At 41.6% G+C, this 18,715-nt stretch overlaps 1 protein-coding gene across 4 annotated transcripts in view; it reads right to left on the reverse strand.

Annotated features, from left to right (window-relative positions):
* Positions 1–18,715, reverse strand: part of ARHGEF6 (Rac/Cdc42 guanine nucleotide exchange factor 6) — a 111,191-nt gene that overhangs the window by 58,115 nt on the left and 34,361 nt on the right. For all 4 annotated transcript variants that reach the window (XM_057538400.1, XM_057538403.1, XM_057538402.1 and 1 more), the window contains one exon: positions 5,385–5,455. In XM_057538400.1, the coding sequence (XP_057394383.1) occupies positions 5,385–5,455 (71 nt within the window). The remainder of the gene's footprint in view (positions 1–5,384; positions 5,456–18,715) is intronic.

Below are 18,715 nucleotides of genomic sequence, written 5' to 3' on the forward strand. Positions count from 1 at the left end.
TGCTGTTTCCTGGGACCTATGGCCAGAGATTCTGATGTAACAAGCCAGATGTGGAGAACAGATATCTGCAGTTTTAACAATCTCCCTGGGGGCCTTCAAATGCAAAAGATCCCCCAACCACATTTGGAGCAACTCATTTTAGGACAGTTTATAACTTGACATCATTGTCTGCCATGTGGCTTATACTATCATGTCTGTCCCGTCTTCCCAGTGAGACCATGGGGGCCAAGACCTAAGCACTGCATGCAAATTAAGCCTGACAACTAAGCTACATAGATTCCTCTTTCTTTTCTTTTCTTTTTTTTAGTTTTATTGAGGTCTAATTGACAAATAAAAATTGTATATATTCAAGGTATACAACTTGATATTTTGATATATATACACATTGTGAAATGATCACCACAATCAAGCTAATTAACACATCCATCACCTCTCATAGGTACCATTTTCTATTGTTGTGTTTATTATTTATTTTTTAATCCCTCCTGGCATGTAACATCAACTTACAATAGGCAAAGAGAGCCAATGAGCAGAAGATTATTAGAAAAATAATTCATAGAAAATGATATGCTTTTTCTCAGTAGTGAGAGAAGTTTAACAAATGGCAGTGAATTCTGAGGACAATGAAGGAACCGAGGTCAGGTGCAGCAAATGCCTCCTCTAGGCTGCCATGTCCCTAAAGGATGAGCTAAACTCTCATTCACAACAACGGGCCAGGAGAGGCCAAGCCTCAGTTAGATGCATTAAGCATGCCCCTCTGAAGAAGGTAGGAAGGGAGGAAACTACTTTTTGACATGTACTGTTTACATTATCATTCAGTGCTAAATCTCTTGTATTTCGTTGATGACTTCCTTTTAATCCAAGGTTTTTTGAGCTTTAAAAAAAAATGCCTCATGGCAGATGCAGGTCTGAGTTGGGTACCCCATGCCACTTGTGATGACACCGGAGAACTTCTAAACATTTCAAAACTGATGTGCCGCCAGAAGCATACCGAGGCCTAAATGGGGCTGAAATCAGCAGACAATCCCTTGGAAACTGAAAAAGGGGAGAGAACGTCTGCAGACTTGCAAATTCCAAGAGGTCTCTATCCTGCCCAAGTTTACAGGATGCGACAGTTAATTTTATGTGTCAACTTGTCTGGGTCACGAGGTGCCCAGATTAAATAATATTTCTGGGCATGTCTGTGAGGGTGTTTCCAGATGAGATGAGCCTTTGAATCAGTAGCCTGAGTAAAGCAGATGGTCCTCCCCAATATGTGTAGGGCATCATCCAATCTGTTGAGGGCCCATATAGAACAAAAAGGTGGAGGAAGGGAGAATTTGCTCACTCTGCCTGACTTCTTGAGCTGGGACATCAGTCTTCTGCCCAAGGACTGGAATTTACACCATTAGCTCTCCTGGTTCTCAGGCCTTTGGACTCGTACTGAACTACACCGCCATCTGTCCTGGGTCTTCAGCTTACAGATGGTAGATCGTGGGACTTCTCAGCCTCCATAATCACGTGAGCCAATTACTTACAGTAAATCTCTTTATATCGATCCTATTGGTTCTGTCTCTCTGGAGAACCCTGACTAATACACATGACCAAAATAAAGGAAGCATTTGGACTAGAAAGGACTCGCTGAATGCAAGAGCATAAGAACAGGTCTGGTCAGCGACAGTATTGTCAGGGTCTGAGAATAGAAAAATCTCCATGAAGGAGAAATAATGAAGAATACATAATTCCTGTTTAAAATATACACACACACACACACACGTCATAGGCTATATATATGTATATATGTGCACACGTGTGCACACACGCGCACACACGCACACACCCATACACATCTACCTCAAAGGAAGATTGTCATGCGATTCACCAAGATGTTAATAGTGATCATCTCTGAGTGGTGGGATTACAGGTGATATTTATTTTCTTCTTTATACTTTTCCTGAACTGTCTGATTTTTTTAAAAAAATCATTGTTTACATAATGTTATGTAGTCAGAAAAGAAATACTTCCCGTTTTAAAAAAAAATGAGGGGCTTCCCTGGTGGCGCAGTGGTTGAGAATCTGCCTGCTAATGCAGGGGACACGGGTTCGAGCCCTGGTCTGGGAAGATCCCACATGCCACGGAGCAGCTGGGCCCGTGAGCCACAATTGCTGAGCCTGCGCGTCTGGAGCCTGTGCCCCGCGACGGGAGGGGCCGCGATAGAGAAAGGCCCGCGCACCGCGATGAAGAGCGGTCCCCGCACCGCGATGAAGAGTGGCCCCCGCTTGCCGCAACTGGAGAAAGCCCTCGCACGAACCGAAGACCCAACACAGCCAAAAATAAATAAATAAATAAATAAATAAAATCAAGTAAAAAAAAAAAACTTTAAAAAAAAAAAAAAAAATGAAGTAAAAATCAGTCACTAGTGCCCTTATAGTACTAGCAACAGAAAATGTCTACAATTAATCACTCTTAGAGAGGATAAGAGTTAATATAAGATCATATGGGAAATAAAATTTGTTACATTTTTACCAAAAAAAAAAGATCAGATGGGGACACCTTACATGTGGGTGAACTTGATTTTCCAGGTCTCCAAATACTGTGCGTGAGCTAGAATTATTTTGGTTTGTCTAAGGTATTCAACACAGATTGGGAGGACAATCAGAACACTCAGAACATATTTTGAATTAGTTGCTGCTAAAAATTTGCCTAAATACTCAAAAATGTAAATTAGAAAAAAACACCAACAATCAACCCAAATCCCTTCACATGCCTATCTAGTTACAACAACATGTCTAACTGGTCTCAATAATTCAGCAATATTTACACCACAGCTCTACAGTTCCTTCCCAGGCCATCATGGGCTCTCCAAGACCTTCTGTTTTATTAAGTTTGGTTTGAGACAAAATCTATCAAAGTTTAAATACATATATATTTTTTTGGCTTAACAATTTAACTTCTAGGAATCCACCTCACAGATCTTTATATACTTTGCCAAAGTTACACATATAGGATGTTCACTGCAGAATTGTTTATAATAGTGAGGAACTGGAAATAATGTACATGAACTCCAACAGGAGATGGGTGATAGAAACTACAGTACAGGGGCTTCCCTGGTGGCACAGTGGTTGAGAATCCGCCTGCCAATGCAGGGGACACGGGTTCGAGCCCTGGTCCGGGAAGATCCTACATGCCGCAGAGCAACTAAGCCCGTGCGCCACGACTACTGAGCCTGCACTCTAGAGCCCACAAGGCACAACTAATGAGCCCGCGTGCCACAACTACTGAAGCCCGCACGCCCTAGAGCCCATGCCCCACAACAAGAGAAGCCACCGCAATGAGAAGCCCGTGCACCGCAACAAAGAGTAGCCCCCACTCACCGCAGCTACAGAAAGCCCGCGGGCAGCAAAAAGACTCAACGCAGCCAAAAATAAAATTAATTAAAAAAAAAAAGAAACTACAGTACATCCAGAGTTGGTATATAGTATATATGGGGTTTACATAACGCCCATAAGAATCACAGAGGTTAGTCTGCCTTGGATAATCCCAGCATTTTAAATTGGTAGACTCAGCAGAGGCAGAGAGAGACTGAAAGCAGAGCGATGGTGTGCTCAAGGTCCGCAGAGAGAAGCAGCTACGGTAACACTTTCACCCACCATTTGACTGTACCCTTCCATTAAAAATTAAATCCTTGGGGGTCGCCTGGAAGCTAAAAGTGGTCAGGACCAGAGACAGAGGGGAATTATGTGAAGGTGGTCAAAAGGTACAAACTTGCACTTATAAGATAAATAAGTACTAGGGATGTAATGTACAACATGATAAATATAATTGACACTGTTGTATGCTCTTTAAGACAGTTGTTGAGAGTAAATCCTGAGGAGTTCTCATCACAAGGAAAACATATTTTTTTTTATTTTTTAAATTTTGTAACTCTATGAGATGATGGATATTCAATGACTGATTGGGGTCATCATTTCATGATGTATGTAAGTCACATCATTATGCTGTACACCTTAAACTTACACAGTGCTGCATGTCAATTATATGTCAATAAAACTGGAAGAAAAAAGGAAATAGAAGGTAAATAAATAATTGAAAATGATATAATGTTAAGTGACAACTCAGGACACAAATTGTATATATAGTATGATTGTAACTATGTAATGATATATAGCTACATAGGTATAGGAAAAAAAGGCATCAAAATATTGCCAGTTTAAAAAGAAAAAGTGGTCAGGGATGAATGGAGAAGGGAGCCTAGCTCTGTTGGGTAACGTTTTAACCTCGGAAATGTAAGAGGAAGAACAGTGTCAAAATTATCCCCTATGATTATTGTCCAGGTTACCTATGAAGCTCCTACTTGATTTTTCATACCAACTACTGTTTACATCATCATTACGGAGCAAATTCACTGAAGAATGAAATTCCATTTTTTGAAACCAAATGTATAGAGAGATTTAAAAATTGTTTAGAGACTTCCCTGTCAGTCCAGTGATTAGGACTCCACACTTCCACTGCAGGGGGCATGGGTTCGATCCCTGGTCGGGGAACTAAGATCCCGCAAGCCGCGTGGTGCGGGCAAAAATAAAATAAAATTTAAAAATAAAAATAAAAACTGTTTATCCATGGACACGATGAAAGGAGCACGTAGTACAAATGCACATAGAGCATTGGGTGAAAAGTGAAACTGTATTTCAGCTGTGATGGGGAAGATGACAGGACTACCAGACAGGGAGACTTAGAGGTCATGATGACTTGACCTTTTCATTGCTGACTGGGCCAAGTCTGGAAAGGAGACATGGAGGAAAGCAGAGAGTAGATTAAGGAAAAGGATACGATTTCTTTTTCAAACGGGAACTTATCTTGAGTATTGCACATGCCCTATTTATAGCTAATATATTTTGACATATCTGTGTTCAAGCCAGAGCCATCTCATTCCTCCCTCTGTGCCAAAGGGCAGTCTTGCCTTTGGGCTCTCCTCAAGAACAAGGTTGATAATATTTCAGAGGCTATCATAACTGGTTGATTGATTCTAAAATAAAATCACAGTATGCAATCACTTAAAACGTATTGCATTAGAGGAACTTGGGAATTCACCTCCTAACTATCTGGTAAGGCTAGATCTAACTGCTAAAGTTCCCCATAATGTCTACATATTAGCTGATTTCTCTTTTGCTGCAGTTTAGTAGACCTTGCTCTGAACCTTCGTGCTACCCTTGAATTTCTCAGTACAGTGGTTGTAAAACTTCTAGACGTCTGTAACAAGCCTACAAATAAAAGAGCTCCACTGTCATTAGTGGAGACCCTTGCAATGCAACTTTCTCCAGTCTTCCACTGGTGTCACCTCAACACATCAGTGGTTCTCCATGTAGAGAATCAAGAAAATTTTTGTTCATCATCTGAACACTCACCACAGTATAATAATTCTTGGTAAGTGGAGTAGTTTCAAATCCTTTGACAGCCTTGGGGGAGAGAGGTCTCTCTGTGAAAAAGACATTTAAATTATGTTAATATTATACAGGTGTAAGATGAACAGTTTGTAACATAGGGCAACTAACATACTATAAATATTGTCAAGTAGAAGGCTCAATGGAGATGTACATTCCCAAATAAGTGAAAGTATAATCTTACTATAAACTACAGCTGGTCAAGCTAGAGTTTCTTAATGACAGGGTCAAGGCAAGAATTTCAGTTCCAGTTTAGGCTGTTTCTTCACTCCAGTCTGCCTCTCCATTCAACTTATTCAAAACAGATAAGCAAAGCCAATGCTAACCAAATATGTATATTTGTATCTTGCAACTTACTATACAAGAATAATAGCAGCCATCCTTTCTTAGGGCTGTCTATTGCACCAAAAACAAATAATCAGAATCCTTAATACACTGAAAACTAGCAGAAAATTCTTCTTTTATGTATCATTTTAATATCATTATGCTGTGCTATAAAAAGATGCCTTTCTTTTACAAAGTTCGTCTTACCCATATATACCCTAATATGTATAAAATAGATAACTAATAAGAACCTGCTGTATAAAAAATAAATAAAATAAAATTCAAAACTTCAAAAACAAGAAGCCATTTAGGTTATAGGTTCTCACTACACCTAATACCCTCTCTGAATTTTGCAAAGTGGTATTACTCAGGTACCAAGGGCCTACAGAAGAAAGAAGATTTGGGAGAATATGCAGCATGTCCCTGCCTCTATATAAGACTTCTTGGTTTCATAGCCAAACACTAAGCTGCTTTAAGACCCCCTAAGATTTTATTAGATAATTCAAATAATTTTAGTGCCACATCTCTATATGTGGTTTCTGATGAGTTCTATGAGTAAGTAAACACACACTTCTGTCATACAGTAGTTAAAGAAATACAGTTTATATAATAAATACTATATCTAGTGCAATAACCCACAATTTTTTTTTAAGATGAAAATAATGTTTTTATATGAAGACCACAATTTTATTAGAACTGAAAATCCTAAACAGACCTGACTGGTTTTCATAATATCATATACTATCCCCTCTTAAACACCACAGTACTCTGTGGCATATATTTACACTCTAAATGAAATAAATTTAGGGGCTTCCCTGGTGGTGCAGTGGTTAAGAATCCTCCTGCCAATGCAAGGGACACAGGTCCGAGCCCTGGTCCAGGAAGATCCCACATGCCGCGGAGCAACTAAGCCCGTGCACCACAACTACTGAGCCTGTGCTCTAGAGCTCGTGAGTCACAACTACTGAGCCCCCGTGCCACAACTACTGAAGCCCATGCGCCTAGAGCCCTGCTACACAACAAGAGAAGCCAATGCAATGAGAAGCCCGCGCACCGCAACGAAGAGTAGCCCCCACTAGCTGCAACTAGAGAAAGCCCGCGTGCAGCAACGAAGACCCAACACAGCCAAAAATAAATAAATAAATAAATAAAATCTATTAAAAAAAAGAAACCACTTAATAAAAATACAAGACAGTGATCATAAATGTTTAACAGTGTCACTACAGACCGTCTTCCCTACCCTCATTTTCTCCTTTGCTTCATTTTGTTTCCTATTCCATTTTTACCTTGCTATATCATATGCTGCTTTAAATTCTTTCTGGGGACTTCCCTGGTGGCGCAGTGGTTAAGAATCCACCTGCTGGGCTTCCCTGGTGGCGCAGTGGTTGAGAGTCTGCCTGCTAATGCAGAGGACACGGGTTCGCGCCCTGGTCTGGGAGGATCCCACATGCCGTGGAGCAACTAGGCCCCTGAGCCACAACTACTGAGCCTGCGCCTCTGGAGCCTGTGCTCCGCAACAAGAGAGGCCGCGATAGTGAGAGGCCCGTGCACGACGATGAAGAGTGGCCCCCACTTGCCGCAACTAGAGAAAGCCGTCGCACAGAAACGAAGACCCAACATAGCAATCAATCAATCAATAAATCTTTAAAAAAAAAACACACACAGAAATTATCTTAAAAAAAAAAAAAAAAGAATCCACCTGCCAATGCAGGCGACATGGGTTCGAGCCCTGGTCTGGGAAGATCCCACATGCCACAGAGCAACTAAGCCCATGCACCACAACTCCTGAGCCTGCACTCTAGAGGTCGCAAGCCACAACTACCAAGCCCGTGCGCCACAACTACTGAAGTCCATGTGCATAGAGCCCGTGCTCTGCAACAAGAGAAGCCACTGCAATGAGAAGCCCACGCTCCACAACGAAGAGAAGCCCCCCGCTCGCTGCAACTGGAGAGAGCCCACATGCAGCAACGAAGAACCAATGCAGCCAAATAAATAAATAAAATTAATTAATTAATTAATTTTAAAAAAACAACTCTTTCTGATGTATGGTGGAGTATAAATAACCAAATATTATCATCAGGACTTGATTTTTTTTCTTTTTAAAAACAATATTTTCTAGTTTTATATCTATTACATTCCTACCCTAAAAAATGCAAAATATAGAAAAGAAAAACCAACAGTTAACCCATCATCCAGAGCTAACCATCATCCAGAGTAACATTTTGAAGTACGTCTTCCCATTCTTTTTTTTTTTGCTATTAAAATAGATTTTTTCTTATTGGGGTATAGTTGTTTTACAATGTTGTGTTAGTTTCTACTGTACAGCGAAGTGAAGTAGAGTTCCCTGTGCTATACAGCGGGTTCTCATTAGTTATCTATTTTATACATATTAGTGTTCCCATTCTTTTTATACATGTGTTTGTGAACACACACACACAAACACACATAGATCTTTCTTATTTCACCTACAGCTTTGTAATCTCCTATTACAACATTATTTCACAAACATTTTCCCATTTAATCTTAATTTCTAATCATTATTATATTTAAAATATCCCTTATGTTTATTTGGCACTTAACTGCTTTTAAGACATTTTATTTGATCTTTACAACTACCCTGTAAGGCAGAAATGATCTCGTTTTGTAGAGGAGGTCACTAGGGTGCAGGAAAGTGATGTCAGCTGTTTAAGGGCATGAATTTGGGAAATGGCAGAGCCAAGACTGAAGCCCTGGTGTGTCTTGACAAAAGCCTGTGCTCCTAACCAACAGGACGTCCAGAGATGAAGCTACTGAAGGGCCCAGTCGATGGCATGAGCAGTGGTTTCCCCCGGAGTTCAGAGGGATCATCAGTTTGATCTGGGATGGTCAGAGAAGACTTTACTGGGCAGAGGGTACTTGATGTGTCCCTGGAGGGGAGCTAGAATTCAAATAGGCAGAGAAGACAGTAGAGAGTTTTCTAGGCAGGGAAGATTCCAGAAGCACAGCTCTAGAAATGGCAATGCTCAAGGCAGGACTGTTCCTGTGACAGTGAACTGTCCAGCTGGGCCGGGCTGGGTAAAGTGTAAATAAAACAAAAAGGCAACAATGAGGGCCAAATCTGGCACTCCTCAATGCCCCAAAACTGGGGCATAACCAGGTTTGGAAAGCTTTATGCAACTTCAGGGTCTGCCTGGATCCACATGGTGGCTTCACAAGGCTTTACTGGGTAAATGTGAGCACTGCAGAGCCACCCAGCCTATTACTTGAGATTGCAAATGGCGGAGTCAGGAATTGAACCCAAGTATTGTACTGCCCAGCCTGGTGTTCCCCCCAGCACACCATGGTTTTGCACTCGTAGGCATATTCAAAATCGACAGTTACCAAATTCTTTCAGTTTTTTATTAGGCAAGTTTTCTACAATGTACCCTTAATGCTACTTAGAACTCGGTTGTTTTGTGCAATTATGAAATTATGTAAACCAGTCTTGATAAAAATGAAACGTTCTAGAGAAACAAGCAAGATGTGACCACCTTTTGAAAGCAAGGCCAAAAGGAAGGCTAAACAGTAATGGAGAGCCCTCCAAGACAGAAGAGGAAAGGAAAGGCCACAGAAACTGGTCACTGTAACTGAAAAAAAATGTTAACTATGTGAAGTAGAACAGAGAAACATGAATTGAAAGAAAACAGTGGCTGCCATGGACATTCCTGGGTGGCTGAACAAGATGCAAAAAGAGCTGGTGCTTTGATAAGATCAATAAAATTGTTAACAAGGATTTACTGTAGGACTTCCCTGGTGGCGCAGTGGTTAAGAATCCGCCTGCCAATGCAGGGGACAAGGGTTTGAGCCCTGGTCCGAGAAGATCCCACATGCCACGGAGCAACTAAGCCAGTGCGCCACAACTACTGAGCCTGCGTGCTGCAACTACTGAAGACTGCAAGAGAAGCCACTGCAATGAGAAGCCCACACACCGCAAGGAAGAGTAGCCCCCGCTCGCCGCAACTAGAGAAAGCTTGAGCGCAGCAGCAACAAAGACCCAACACAGCCATAAATAAATAAACAAATAAAATATATATTAAAAAAAGGATTTACTGTATAGCACAGGGGACTATATTCAATATATTGTAATAACCTATAACAGAAAAGAATCGAAAAAAAAGAATATAGATATATACATATAACCAAATCACTTTGCTGTACACCTGAAACTAACACAATACTGTAAATCAACTACACTTCAATAAAAAAATATTACAGCAAAAAAAAATTTTAATAAAATAAAATTGTCAAACCTCTAGCAAGACTGACAGAGGAAAAAAGAGAGAAGACACAAATTACCAATAGGAGGAGTGAAGTAGGGGATATCATTATAGACTCTGGAGATGCCCAAAAGATAATAAAGAAATACCATGAACAACTTAAAACACATAAATTTGATAATTAGGTATGAAATGGAGCAATTCCTCAGAAAACCAAAACTACCACAGTTCACCCAATATTAAATACACCATTTGAATAGCCTTATAATTATTCTGGAAATTGAAGTTATAAATTTAAAACTGTGGAAAAAAGAAATCTCCAGGCCCATATGGTTTCAGTGGAGAGTTCCACCAAATGTTTAACGAAGAAGCCATAGCAATTATTCCCAATCTCTTACAGAAAATAAAGAGAAGGGATCACTTTCCAGTTCATTTTATAAAGTCACTATTAATTACACTGACACCAAAACCAGACAAAGACAGTACAAAAAAGAAAACCGCAGACCCATACCCCTCATGAATTTCTATGCAAAAAACGTTAACAAAGAATTAGCAAATAGAATGCAGTGATATTTTAAAAGAATGGTATACCATAGAATTCATCTCATGGATGTTGGTTAAATATTCAAAAATCAATCAATGAAACCCATGGTATTAATAGTCTAAAAAGAAAAATCACATGATAATAGCAATCGATGCAGCAAAAGCACAGGACAAAATTCAACACCCATTCAAGAAAAAAAAAACTTCCAGAAAAAAAAAGGAATAAAGAGGAACTTCTCCAACTCAATAAAGAGCATCTACGAAAACCCTACAGCTAGCATCTTAACTAGCAGTGAAAGACCTAAGGCTGAATACTTTCCCCCTAAGATCAGGAACAAGACAAGGATGCCTGCTCTCACCACTCTCACTCAGCGTAGTGCTGGAAGGTCTGGCTGTCCCTGCAGTCTTGGTGTAGGATGGGGAATCAATACCAAGATAAGAAGGAAGTCAGATTTGGAAGGACAACCTTGGAAAGTCTTCAAAAATGTAGTCCTTGCAAACAACTGGCCCCGTGAAAAAAATTCAAGAGGTGGATGCAAAGAGAAAAACACCAGCACTAGGTTTCAGTGACAGTTTTTTGCCTCTTGTACCTACTTTGCCCTCCACCACTGCCTACTCCCGCCACGTGCAGTTCTAGCTGAAACCCACCCTCGGCAACAGGCAGAGAAGGAATAAGAATGTGGACGTGCAGAGGAGACAAGTCCAGTCCCTGGGGGTGGTTCAAAGTGATGGGAGGGGAGCAAAATTTGCCACCCCAAAATGTCTCTTTGGCATGTGGACTATTTCGAGCTGAAAACAATCAAGGCTCTAAAGACTCAGGAAGTCTTTCTTTTCACCACCCCCTTAGCTGCCTAGAGAATTTAGGTAGAGGGCCTGTTTCTGGAACAGAGCTATCAGCAGAGACATATGCAAAGAACATGTGCTGGATGTGAGGGGGCAACTCTCAGAGATCAGAGTCCACTCTGTGTCCCACTGTCTCTGTCTGGCCCGGCAAACGTTTATTTACCAAACATTTGCTTTTCCATCTCTATGTCAATTGCCTTCCCGCCCCTTTGAAGTCCCAAACCCCTACCCCCAACATCCTCTTTTGTCTTTAGCTGAAGTTGGTATTTAAGGTGAGGGTTTCACCATTTTGGCGACTTATTCAATTCTCCTGGGTCTCTCCCATGTATACATGTTATTAAACTTGGATTTCCTCCTGTTAATATCTCATATTGGCTTAGTTCTCAGACCAGACAGAAGAACCAAGAAGGGTTAGAGGAAAATTTCTTCCTCTCCGATATGACCTAACATGAAAACATAAACCTTTTACATGGTGTTTCTAAGGCCATTAAAAAACTGGTCAATTCAATTCAATCAGTGGAAAAAAAAATAAGTCAATGTAGTGAAGAATTCAAACGGGTTATTTAGCATAACTCAAACAACAACAGTGTCACACAGGTATAGCCATAAGAAACCTTCCTAGGGCATTATGCTAAGTGAAATAAGTCAGACAGAGAAAGACAAATACTGTATGATATGACTTATATGTGGAATCTAAAAAATATAACAAACTAGTGAATATAACAAAAAAGAAGCAGACTCACAAGTATAGAGAACTAGTGGTTACCAGTGAGGAGAGGGGGTGGAGGGGCAAGATAGGAGTAGGGGATTAAAAGGTACAAACTATTAGGTATAAAATAAGCTACAAGGATATATTGTACAACATGAGGAATACAGCGAATATTTTATAACTATAAATGGAGTATAACCTTTAAAAATTGTGGATCACTATATTGTACACCTGTACAATATAGGTGTATAGGTATATAATATTATACATCAACTATATATTATATGATACAATTATAGGTATAATAATATTATATATATTATTAATATAATAATATTAACAATGTTATTAATATATTATACCTATCATTATAATACTATATAGTAATATAATATTATACATCAACTATATAATATATAATATTATACATCAACTTATATAATATATACAACTATACTTCAATAAAAAAATGTTACAAATGTCCAAAAAAAAAGAGAAACCCTCCTAATTTTTTCTTCTTTTTTTTTTTTTTGGCTGCGTTGGGTCTTCATTGCTGCATGCAGGCTTTTTCTAATTGTGGCGAGCAGGGGTTTGGGGCTACTCTTCGTTGCGGTGCACGGGCTTATTGTGGTGGCCTCTCCCGTTGCAGAGCACAGGCTCTAGGTGCGCAGGCCTCAGCAGCTGTGGCACATGGGCTCAGTAGTTGTGGCACACGGGCTTAGTTGCTCCGTGGCATGTGGGATTTTCCCGGACCAGGGCTCAAACCCGTGTCCCCTGCATTGGCAGGCGGATTCTCAACTACTGTGCCACCAGGGAAGCCCAACCCTCCTAATTCTGATGTAAAGATCCCTTTCCCATTAACTCTCAATTCATTCCCCTCCCTTGCTGAGGTACAGATTCCTATGCCTGTTGGTGGTGACAGGTCAAAAAGAAATCTAGTGATAACTAGCTTTCTCTGGACATGAAGCATCTATGTGATACACCCAGAGGATTAAAACAGGAAGTCTAAATATAAAGCCCAATCCTAGTTTTGGATTTTAATAAGTAGGAAGAGTCATTTCTTAATCTGCCTTAGTACAAATTTAATTAGCCATCTACCTAATCCCCTCACTTGACATCTATATTTACCTGAGAAGAAGAAGTTTTAGAAGGATTTAATGATCCCTTAACTGAATTAGTTGCAGAAAACAGAACTTGCTTAAAATATCTGATCCAATCATACTTGCCTCAATATTTTCTTGGCATGGACATTTTGCCAGGAAAATTTTAATGCAAAGTCCTGACAAAACATGTAGCCTCTCTCGGTAACAAAGACACAAATAAAAAAAGAGATATAGGGACTTCCCTGGTGGCGCAGTGGTTAAGAATCTGCCTGCCAATGCAGGGGACACAGGTTTGAACCCTGGTTCGAGAAGATCCCACATGCCGCGGAGTCCCTAAGCCCATACGCCACAACTACTGAGCCTGTGCTCTAGAGACCGTGAGCCACAACTACTGAGCCTGCGTGCCACAACTACTGAAGCCCGTGCACCTAGAGCCTGTGCTCCACAACAAGAGAAGCCACCACAACGAGAAGCCTGCGCACCGCAACAAAGAGTAGCCCCTGCTCACTGCAACTAGAGAAAGCCCGTATGCAGCAACGAAGACCCAACACAGCCAAAAATATTAATTAATTAAATTTTTTTAAAAAGAGAGATATAATTTACTACCTTACTGATGTAGTGGCACACATGACTTTGATGTATAAACAAGTTAATTTACAAGTTACCACTGATTTTGAAGAAAAGGACTGAAAATTGGATAAATGGCTAATTTTCTTATTTATAATGTATCTGACTCAAATGAAATAAAGGAGCAAGGGCCCTTAATATATCTTCTGTAGTTTATATAATGACTAAGTTATTCATACAGGTATTTTTCATGAAGATCCTTGAAAAAATATTTTTAGTCAAAATAGGGTTTATTTTTCTCATGTAACAAGAAATTGACTGGTAACAAGGGCTTCCTAATGTCACCAGTGTCCGGGTTCCATCATCCTTGGTGAGAGGCTTTTATCATCATGGTCATAAAAACCTACTCTATCTTCAGTCTTAAGCTCATGTTGAAAGGTTTGTTTGTGTGTGTGTGTGTGTGTGTGTGTGTGTGTGTGTGTGTGTAAAACATTATACTCAAATATTCTATTTCTTAACTTTCTACACTATTACACTGGTGGTTCTGTAGGTCCTCAGAAATCAACCTCCTCCTGAAGAGAGGAAGAAGCTGTCCCCAGGGCTTCGGCCATAATTATCTCTAGACAAAAGTTACAGTAGAATCTAAAGCGCAAAAGGCCACTCCCCAAGGGCAAACTTCCAGAGCATGAAATGCTCTTGTCAAGGGAAGAAAACACTGCACAGCTCTCCATGGCACAGGCATCTGCAGGGTTAAGGGCTGTCTGGGGCTAGGGTTGCTTCATTTGGTTTCTAAGACAATCCTAAAGAACCTGTAGTATCAGCCTGAATGGTACCCCAGGCTACCATGAACAAGTATGTCAGAATTCCTGACTACTTGAGTGACCTCAGTGTTACACATCTGCCCCAATAGTAAGCAAATGGTTCCATGCCTGATTCAACTTCATAAAGGACCCAGAAGTTGTATGGCAGAGGGGTTTAAAACTCCAAACTGAAGGTTTCGTTTCTTTGAGCTAGGCATTTAACTTAGAAATCATTTTTTTTAACTCTTTAAAAATAAATTTTCTTTCCTGAGCTTACATAGCAGTATGGACTTCGTGGAAAGAAATTCCAAAGTTGACAAGTATTTTCTAGACCAAGCATAAAACAGCACAACATTGAATTTATATTGTCCTTTAGCAGCATCCTAGGTAGGTTTTGGCCTGCTTACTGTTTTGTGGAGGCAAGACTTGGGTGGGAAAGAATTCAAGTCAGCAAAGACCTGACACCTACTTTCCCAGCAAGACCTTTGCATTACACCTAGCTCATCTCTTCCACGGTCCCCTAAACTCGCTCTGCTCACCTACCACAGCTCCTTCATGGTTTCTGATCTCCCCAACCAATCACTACAACTTAGATTGTCCTTCTGGGCCTATCCACACAGTCTCCATGTCTTTGAGGGTTCAGCTCAAGCCCTATCTCCTCCAGGAAGCCTCTCCCGACCTCTCCAGCCACAGTGTTCTCTGTCCACTGATGATCTGCTATGTATTTGAAGCTTCATCAGCCACCACTTCATACTGTCCATGGTCGGTTTCATCTGCAGCTCTTCGCACGCACACACACACACACACACCCTTCTCCTACCTTCTCTATTAATGGAGTTCAGCATGTATGTCTAAAGCACTGCATTAGGCGCTATGGAGATAGGAAGGTATACAAAGATGAATAATTTCCCTTTGACCTACATGTCAGGATGAGTTAGGCACCCCTCTTCTACTCACCACTCTCCAGAGTACCCTGTATTTGGAAGTTATCATTCAATATGCTAATGAGATCTTCCCCTCACTAGACTATGAACACCATGAGGGCAAGAGGCATGCCTTAGGTTTCTATGCCTGACCGGTGCCCAGGTCGGAGACCGATATCCTAGTCCTCTGCTGGCTGGCTAGGTGGATGACATCGCATGCCCTTAAGGAGCTCACCATCACCTGGACCCCGAGACTTGGCGTTATGCTCACCTCTTCCCTTTTCCTCATAGCTGATTATCAGCCAGTTTTCTTGATTCTATTTTCACAATATCTACTGCATCCATCCACTTTCTCTTCCTCTCCACTGTCGCCAAAGTCACCCACGCCACTATCTGGATTGCTGGGACCTCAGCAGTAGTCTTAATTCGTTTCCCCACATCCTCATTGGTTATCCCCACCACTTCCCTGCCATCCAGCCCCAACACCACCACTAGAAAGATCTCCCTAAACCACATGCAATCCCCTGCTTACAGCTTGTCATTGATACCATTCTTAATGTAGCTCCAGCTCAAGGCCCCACCCCTTCTCTTCACTCACCAGACCCTCAGCCCAAATCCTCCTACCACCCACTACATGCTTCCCTACTTCCCGGCTTTAACTTAGTGACTCCTTCTAACCTTCTGCCCATCATAAGCCTCTTTTCATCATTCAAGACCCAAATCAAGTGCTTTTTTCCTCTGAGGTTATTGTTAATCACATCGTTTCTTTACTCCTCCAACAGCTTCGTACGTAGAGCTTTGTCTGTGTGACTCTGTCCTATCCTGTCACGGTTGGCTGTGTACACACCTATCTTGACTACTAGACTGTAAGCTCCTTGGGGGCAGGGTCCATGAGGACAGATTTTTATAGTCCCCTCCCCACCAAGTACCCAGGAGATGCTCAATGAACAAGCTAAACAGAATTGAATGACCTTTTGATCCCTGGTCCGGGAAGATCCCACATGCCTCAGTGCCGCTAAGCCCGTGCGCCACAACTACTGAGCCTGCGAGCCACAACTACTGACCTGCATGTCACAACTACTGAAGCCCACATGCCTAGAGCCCATACTCTGCAACGAAGAGTAGCCCCCACTCGCCTCAACAAGAGAAAGCCCGCGCATAGCAACAAAGACCCAATGCAGCAGAAAATAAATAAATAAATAAATTTATTTTTAAAAAAAAGAATTGAATGACCTGCCCCACAATATTCATTGATTTTACAAATATTTACTGAGCCCAACAACACAGAAGAAACATCTCTGCCCTTGTGGTACTTACATTCTAATGGTCGGATACAGATGGTAAATGAAATAAATAAGTAAATGTACACTATGTTAGATAGAAAGAAATGGTAAACAAAAACCTACAAAAGGGAAGGAGGATAGGGGCAATGGGAATAGGGTTCAATTTTCTCCTGGGTGACCGGGGAAGGTGCTACCATGAAGCCAACGAGTGAGCAAAGACCTGAAGTAGGTAAGGGAACCAGCCGTGCTGATATCTGGGGAGAGTGTTCCAGGTGGAGGGACAGCAGGTGAGGCAGAAGCCTGTCTGGAACAGGCAACCAGGAGGCCAGTGTGGTTGAAGTGGGATGAGTGAGGGGGAGAGAGGTCAAAGAGAAGGCCAGAGGGGCCACCAGAGGCCAAATCCTGGAGGGCCTTGTAGGCTATTGGGAATGACCTTGACCTTTACTCTTTTTGAGATGGGGAGCCATTATATTACTCAAGTTACACTTTGAAAGGATCATTCTGGATCTACTGAGTTTAAATTAGATTACAGGGGTGGCAAGGACAGGAGCAGGGATGCCAGTTAGGAAGCTACTGCAATAAACTAGGTGAGAGATGGTCCATATTCTTCCAGTCTGAGGCCTTCCCTGACGAGCAGGCTTCCTGGCCCCAGCTAGCCAGACCTATCCTTGACAGTTGCATAGGATGCTTCTAAGGGTTAGGTTCCCTAGGTGCTCAAACCAGAGCCAGAAAGCTGCCAGGTGAGTTCTTAACTGAGTTGTAAACCAAAGAGAGTATAGGAAAAGCTCTAAGGGAAGGGGCCAAAGACCAGGACAAACAGCTCAGGGCAGTAGGTCCACAAGGCAGGGGCCAGACTATACGCTACAAGGCTACAAGGCATCTCAATACGGGACACTATAAGGAGTGCGTGCTGTCTGTCTGCCCCCCACAACCCCTCAAACAATGCTTGGGACTCCCAGGCCAGGAAGCAAGAGCTGTTCCTTTTAGTTTTACAGATGAAGCCAAGTTAGAGTGAATCTGTAAAATTATTTAGAGATCCTAACAACGAGATTACAGCAATTGAAAGATGCAGCAAGGGGTAAAAATTGGCTGTGAAAATCATCAAAACCAAGGAAATTTCAAGCACAGCCTGTGAAAATACTTCCGGGCTCAACAGAAACGTCTCGATTCCCAGTAATATTGCATTAGCCAAAAAGTTCGTTCAGGTTTTTCGTAACAGCTTAACGGAAAAACCCGAACGAACTTTTTGGCCAAGCGAATTAAAAACTGCTAAGACGGGCTTCCCTGGTGGCGCAGTGGTTGGGAGTCTGCCTGCCAGTGCAGGGTACACAGGTTCGAGCCCTGCTCTGGGAGAATCCCACATGCCGCGGAGCAACTAAGCCCGTGAGCCACAACTACTGAGCTTGCGCGTCTGGAGCCTGTGCTCCGCAACGGGAGAGGCCACGACAGTGAGAGGCCCGCGCACCGCGATGAAGAGAGGCCCCCGCTCGCCACAACTGGAGAAGGCCCTCGCACAGAAACGAAGACCCAACACAGCCAAAATAAATAAATAAATAAATAAATAAATTTATAAAAAAAATTAAAAAACTGCTAAGACATCTACACATACATATATAATTACAAATCTGTTACTAAACACTTATTCCATTAAAGGAAATGCCCCACCTTCACCCAACACACAACACAGAAAAGCGTGAAACTAAATTTTATCTCAAATGCTTTAGGGATAAGCTCCTCACAGTGGTTATCTGGGGGAGGAGGTGAAGGAGAGGGGAATTTTTATTATCTACATTATCTATTTCTATAAGTTTTAACTTATTTACAGTGAGCCTATAATTTTATTAAATAATAGTATCAATTTTGAGGCATTAAAAAAAGCAATAAAGGGACTTCCCTGGTGGCGCAGTGGTTAAGAATCTGCCTGCCAATGCAGGAGACATGGGTTCGATCCCTGGTCCGGGAAGA

This window comes from Balaenoptera acutorostrata, chromosome X, assembly GCF_949987535.1.
Source record: "Balaenoptera acutorostrata chromosome X, mBalAcu1.1, whole genome shotgun sequence".
In the NCBI taxonomy this organism is placed as follows: Eukaryota; Metazoa; Chordata; class Mammalia; order Artiodactyla; family Balaenopteridae; genus Balaenoptera; species Balaenoptera acutorostrata.